This window comes from Hemibagrus wyckioides, linkage group LG12 (genome assembly GCF_019097595.1).
Source record: "Hemibagrus wyckioides isolate EC202008001 linkage group LG12, SWU_Hwy_1.0, whole genome shotgun sequence".
In the NCBI taxonomy this organism is placed as follows: Eukaryota; Metazoa; Chordata; class Actinopteri; order Siluriformes; family Bagridae; genus Hemibagrus; species Hemibagrus wyckioides.
In genome coordinates this window covers 6,252,862-6,259,934 of record NC_080721.1, presented here as the reverse complement: position 1 = coordinate 6,259,934, position 7,073 = coordinate 6,252,862, and the positions used below count along the sequence as shown (strand labels likewise).

The window sequence follows — 7,073 nt, the reverse complement described above, 5'->3', positions numbered from 1 at the left end:
TCCTCCTAATAACTACACAGCCTTCCTGTGACCCATTCACTGAGTCAATACTGAATCACTGATGAGATTTAGTGAATCATATGCCTTAAGATGACAAAAACAAACTGAGATTTTAAGTTATCAAGTACTCTATTGAAATAAGTGGCAAATGAATTCTGAAAATTTTAATAAAATATTGTTGTTGATCTTTCAGCTACTACCTCCGTGTGTAAGGGGTCACCACAGCGGACCAACCGGTCCTTACAACAACCAGGCACAGGTTTAACACCAGATGCCCTTACTGAGACAAACCTCCCATTTTATCCGGGCTTGGGACCAGAACTGCATCCAGTGACAGGGAATTGAACCCGGGCCTTCCGCATAGTAGGCAAGAAACCTACCACTGAGCCACTAGTTTATTTTATAACATGATGTGTGACTTTATTTATGAACTGGCCTTAAACAACTGTTGAATTCAGACTGTAAAAGGAAAGTGTAGGGGAGACTGTGGTCACCCCCTCAGTATCTCTTATTGTATATGCTGTAACATTAAAACTTACACTGAAAGCTCGTTCCAAAGGTTTAGTTTTACACTTGTGTTGTTTCCTGTGATAGACTAACAAATGTTTCATCAGAATATCATTATGAACGAGCCATAATGAGTTATTGCAAATGTGAGAAGAAACATTTTGCCACATTAATAGATTTCTTCCCCTGCCCTGTGTACACAGAGTGTGCATGCTCTCAGAGTGCTTCAGGGGTTTCCTCTAAGTACTCTGGGTTTTTTTTTCCCCCTTGGGCTAAAGACATGTCACATTGTAGGCTGATTGGCATGTCTAAATTGTGTGCAGTGTGTGAATTGTCTCCTCAATTTGGTCACCACCAACTGGCTAAGGCGAAGACTACAACCTCTAAGATTTGTAAAGCCAATCAAGCTGCTGCTTAAGCTGCATCACAAGGCCGTGTAATACACTCTGAGCTCAATGCTATCTGCCCTCTTCTGCATACGCTGTCTAGTGCTGCTATGACTGACAGGGGGAGAAAGCATATGCCATCCCTTACAGCCAGAAAATCAATTTTGCTCCCTTGGCTGTGGTGCAGTGTCTGTAACATTTCTGCATGAAATTTTAGTTAGTCAGGGCTCATCATCTGGACGACAGGTAAAGTACTGCAGCGGACTGAACCAAGTAGATAAAGCAGAGCAGGTAAACATGTGGGGGGGGGTGCAACTCTATTTTTCTTAACATTAACCGTGTTTATCCGATGCAGCATCCAATCATGTGTACTTATGTAAATGATTCAGCTGAAGGCAGCACATCAGTCCAGACACTAATGACAAGGCTATTAGGGTCATTCACACTTTTTATAGATGATGAAAAACAGAGTGTTTAACCAGGAATAGACAGGGAGGTATGCATTTATTCTCTCCACATCATATTCAAAACAGGTGTGTCTGATCTGTTCAGAGTCTGTGCCATTAGTCAAAAGTGGGAACATGAAATTAAAAAACATATGCACCAGAAATGTTACGTATTAAAAGGTAATTCGTTTACTTTTACAACGAGACGTCGTATCCGGAGAGTTTTTATGTAAACAGACTGAAACTAAACAAAAAAGTGTTAAAAATCATCCTTGGTCTCCTCTACATAAACTAAACTGAGTTGTTAAAGAGAGTGTCTTACAGTGCAGATGAATATAAACTGCTGGCGCGTGATATTTATTTATCTGTCCACTTACATCCATCAGGACTCATGACCTGTGGAAACACTTTAGGTGGCTTTCAATAAAAAAAACAATGTGGAACATACAGGTGATGCGGTTTATAAAGCGCTGAATATGCAATGCATAATTGTGGTCCTGCATCCGTTCACCTCTGTGCCTCCAGCTCATTCAGCACCGCCGGTTTGTCCACCCTGTCTCTGCGTCTCCTCTCCATGATTGCGTCCTCCAGACTCTGAAACTCGAGCTCGTGCACCTGTCTGCCGTCCAGAAGCAGCTTCAGTTTGTACGGCTGCTTTCCGATGCGCAGCTCTCCGCCCATTTTGAACTCCCGCTTGCCAAACTTGCACCAGGCGGCGAAGCACTCCGAGTTCCTCCAGCTCAGCTCGCGCTCCTTCAAGCCCACGTGCTCGGTGGCGTTTCGCACCACGGCGGCGGCGCTCAGCGGCTCGTACTTGTAGAGGTGGTTAACGATCCGGCAGCGTCTGCCGCGGCCCGCTTCCATCACGAAGCTGCACTTCACCTCCGCCCTGTGCAGATGCACTACCTGAAAGTCGCCGATGTACACAGCCCAGTGGGGACTTTGGCCGGCGGCCACGAACTCCAGGACGTCCCCGGGCACGAACTTGCTCATCAGCGTCTCGGCGGAGTGCGCGCGCAAGTCGCGCGCGCGCCTCTCGTACACGCACGCGGCTGTGTGGTAGACGGCGCATTCGAGCTCATGCGGCGGCGGCGGCGTCCTCTCGTCTGTCCTGTCGTCCGCCAACGTGTCGTCGTCGTCCGTGGAGAAGATGTAGGACACGCCGATGCGCGCGCCGTCGTCCTCGGCGTCCGTGCCGTTCGGCTCCGCGGTCGGGACTTCGGCGTAACTGAGATGCGCGAGTTTATCGACGTGGTTGCCCATCAGCACTAAAAGCTGGTGTCCGGTAATACCGGAGAAAGTGAGCACTAGGAGCGCGCGCTGCACCTGTTAACCGCGCGCCCAAATACCGACATGCGCGAGCCACATTTCATTCGAAACACGCGCGCAAAAACGCCCCATAAAAAACTTTTTTGGTTAATATTACAAATGAACCCATATTCTCTTAGATATCCGGTCATCATGGTTTAAAGATCAGCTTGTTTTTTAGAACAAAAATCCGCATTTAGTCCTTCAAAAAAAAAACTTCCACGAATATAGACAACTCTTAAGCGGTCAGCTCTATAGTCTGTGTTTAAATAAGCCAGTGAAATATAACACAAACATTTCTTTTCACTAGCTCGAGGATGAGAAACACAGCAGCAGTCCAGGATTGTGGGCTGTATCCGTCTGGTGTGTGTATGTGTGTATGTGTGCGCGCATACGCGCGCTCTCGCAAAATAACATGATGTAGCAATAACACACACACACACACACACACACACACACACACACACACACGGCGTTTCACTTAAAGAGACAGTGCACAAGAAAGTACCAAATACCTGTTGACAACAGAGATGATACACAAGGCCACAAATGAATATCACAGGGACAAATACATGGCTAAACTAAATCAAGGACCATCATATATAATTAACAATATAACAATATAATTAATATTCTATTCACTGGTGCCTTTTTAAGTATTAACATGTAAGCTACTTTGCTAATAATTTCATACATTATCCACAATACCATACAGCTAATCCACTGACAGTGGCACCAGTAACAACCTATACAGCACGATGCAGCGGGGCTTTAGTCCTGAAGCCTGTCCAGCTATCTCACCTCCTCATCTGCTCAGCTTTAGATCAGCTTCCAGTGCTACAAAATTCACAGTCAATGCTGTTAACTACATAGAACACTAACCACCCCCAAAAATGAGGGTCAATATAACAAACAAGACAACAACAGCTTTTAAAACTGTTCTGTCTTTCCCAGCATCCTACTTTAGAACACAGCAGCTTCTTACAGTAATAATAAAAATACAACACCAACCATCACAATCATAATCACAACAATACTTCAATACAAACATTTCTACTGTGTTTCAGGGTGAAGCTTTCCTTTAACGTTCAAACGTGTTCTCCGTTTTATTTAATAGATTTGCTTCTGGCAAGCTAAGCCACTTAATTAAAATTGTGTCCCTGTCCTGTTAGTCCCACCAGCGAGGGCATTGTGGGGGTGTTTAGCCTACGGTTTTATGCTCCACTAACTTTTGATTCTAAATAGGCCACTGTGATTTCTCTCTGTTCTCTGTGTTATTAAAAGCTGAGTTCACTTAAGCACAGACTACACATGCAAGTCTGACATTTGCATGAGAAATTTTTTAATTAGAAATTAGTTAAACTCTGTATTTAACACCAATTGTAAGGCTACTTTTCCTTAATAAAAGAAGGACAAAATATCACAACAAAATAAGACTCTTATTTTGTGGCTTTCCCATGAAAAGAAAACGTTATATATTTTACGGCAACGTCTCATTCGTTTAATAACGGTCATGTGAACTATAATCACAAATCACACACCCTTCACTAAGTGTAATGAAAGGAGAAAACGCTGACAGAAGCTCAGGTTTAATAACATGGCGGTTGACTATAATTTGTGTCTATACTGGGTCTCAGACCTCAAGCATGTCTCAGTCGATAATGTGTATAATCATACTGTATATATAACTGTTCTTCTACCACAATGTTGGTGAATTCTTGATTCTGATTGGTCAGAAGCTGTGGATTTAATGTGCTGATTATGTCATTGTCTGTGTCTTGCATGAACACTAAAATGTCTACTCCTTACATTTAAATAAATAAATAAATGAATACTCACTCCTGTTCTTGGGAAGGTTTCTCTATAGAGATATTTCTGAAATATTTATAGAAGGAGTCCCCAATGTCAGAGCTTTGTAAAGTTTTATGCCACAGGAAAGTCTTCAGGACGTAATTAAATTTTGAGAAAAATTCAGAAAGCCTGTAATGGCGTCTGTAACAACAGCGATGAACAGAACGTGCTTGTCTCGTGGACGTTTCACAACATTAAACGTATCTCTAAACGGCTGTGTCATTTAATATTCAAATGAAAATTAAAATGCTGTGGTGTAAAAGCAATAAACACTACAGCTACTGTGCTATTGTTGAAAATTAATCAACTCTGGAGTGGTGATAGTAACCGGGGCCCATCACACCTCTCTGTTATTATTGTCCTGTAAAAGCATACGTATTCCTTTAATAATCCGAAATAATTCCAAAGATTAAAGATTATTTTTCCTGCAAATATGTACACAGATATAACTGATATAAATGATACTACAGGACTGTACTGAGATGGCCATGTGCTTATACAGTGGGTGTGTTTTTCCACACAGCTCTTGAGGTATGTGTTACAACCAAGAATGACTGACAAAATGTGCGCGAATGACCAAACTTCTCCAGTAGGATGCTGCTGGAAATATGTTTAGTGACCTGGAAAGATCAATACACATGGAAGGATCAGAATCACCAAGCCTCAATCCTGGAAAACTAATTAATAAATAATTTGATGTCTTTTAAGGAAGCAAAAATATTTATTTGTTTATCTTCATTCATAGCTCTATCCCAGTCAGGGTCACTGGATTGTGGACTCAAAGCCTAAACTGGGAACAGTGAGTGTGTGAGAAGGGAGATATCCTGAATGGAACACATTGTAAGAAGTAACTTAAAATGGAGCGGTGGTAAGTTGCTGATTAGGAGGTTGTGGGATCAAACCCCAGGACCACCATTTTGCCACGGTTACCTTTAACCCTGTTTTTCAAGGGTGCTGTATTATAACTGACCCTCCACTTTCACTCCAGATTCCTAACAAGCTAAGATATGTGAAGACAGAATTTCATGGTGCGTAGGTAGGTGGGTGGGTGGGTAGGTAGGTACCCTATATTGCCAAAAGTTTTGGGACAACTGCCTTTACATGCACATGAATGTAATATGGATTTGTCCCGCCCTTTGCAGCTATAACAGCTTCAACTCTTCTAGGAAGGCTTTCCACAAGGTTTAGGAGCGTGTTTGTGGGAACTTTTGACCGTTCCACTAGAAGTGCATTTGTGAGGTCAGGCACTGATGTTGGACGAGAAGGTCTGGCTCACAGTCTCCGCTCTAATTCATCCCAAAGGTGTTCTATCGGGTTGAGGTCAGGACTCTGTGAAGTTCCTCCGCTCATCCATGTCTTTATGGACCTTGCTTTGTGCACTGGTGTGCAGTCATGTTGGAACAGGAAGCGGTCATCCCCAAACTGCATGAAATTGACCAAAATGTCTTGGTATGAAGCTGAAGCATTAAGAGTTCCTTTCATTGGAACTAAGGGGCCGAGCCCAACCCCTGAAGAACAACACCTGAATTCAATGATTTGGAGGGGTGTCCCAAAACTTTTGCCAATGTAGTGTAGGTAAGTAGGTAGATAACAATTAAAAGCTTCTTCTATGGAATGGAATCCTTAAATGTGATTTTTTTTTGGTAGTCAACAGATTTTTTTTTTTGATGCTAGAACTTTACTTGAGACACATGCAAAAAGAAAAACATATTTTCAGGAAAGTCTGTAGTTTTCAGCCTTGTATATAGCAGAAATTGTCCGCCTGAGAAGTGGCACACGTATAGAAACATTACATTTGAATGCAGTGAAGGAAAATATTCAGGCACAAGATGATGAGACAGAGAGAGAGAGAAAAACATTCAGTCCCGTTCTCATTTCATACTCTCACCTTTGCTCAGACTGTTGCATTTTTATGCGTCATCATCTGCCGACCCGTTGCCGACACCCTGCATTTGTGTTTCAGTAGCAATTACAGCACCAGACAAGCACTGCATGTCTAAATGGGTTTTTAGGGGAACATTGCTGCGCCATTTTTATTTATTTTTCGATTTATCATATATTTTGTACATGTTGGTATGCCATATAGATTTGGAGGGAGGGGGATGTGGCAGGAGAGGGAATGTCACTTTTAGACCCATTTAATTACAAGAGAATTATTCACAGTCCCATCAAACACCCTACAACAAAGAGTTCCTAAAATGCAGATCGACATTAGAAAACTAACAAGTTCGTCTCTAACACTGAGATGGGTTAGGAACAGAGAAATGGACAGAGTGGGGCGCAAAAAGGTTCTTAGTGAAAGGGAATGATGGGGGGAGGGGGGGAGAAGGTGCGAGAACGATGCACAATACACACAATGGTTTCTAAAACACTCATCATGCTGCACCAAGATCTCATGGCAATGGTTAATAACCATGACTATAGAGCTGGAAAAGGAAACAGAGCCTGATTGGCTACATGATTTAACACAGTAGCAATGCTACGTTATTATAACCAAAAGAGATTATTAGGAATATTACAGAATGATCTTTCCACTTGTTTTTCTTTTAAAAGAGCCAGGCTCTGGACTCCAAAA

General features: G+C 42.4%; 1 protein-coding gene across 1 annotated transcript; it reads right to left on the bottom strand.

Annotated features, from left to right (window-relative positions):
* Positions 1 to 1,388: 1,388 nt before the first annotated feature.
* Positions 1,389 to 3,153, bottom strand: lratd2a (LRAT domain containing 2a). Its single transcript, XM_058404897.1, has one exon. The coding sequence runs from the start codon at positions 2,600 to 2,602 to the stop codon at positions 1,847 to 1,849; it is 756 nt and encodes a 251-aa protein (XP_058260880.1). The 5' UTR covers positions 2,603 to 3,153; the 3' UTR covers positions 1,389 to 1,846.
* Between the last annotated feature and the right edge of the window lie 3,920 nt (positions 3,154 to 7,073).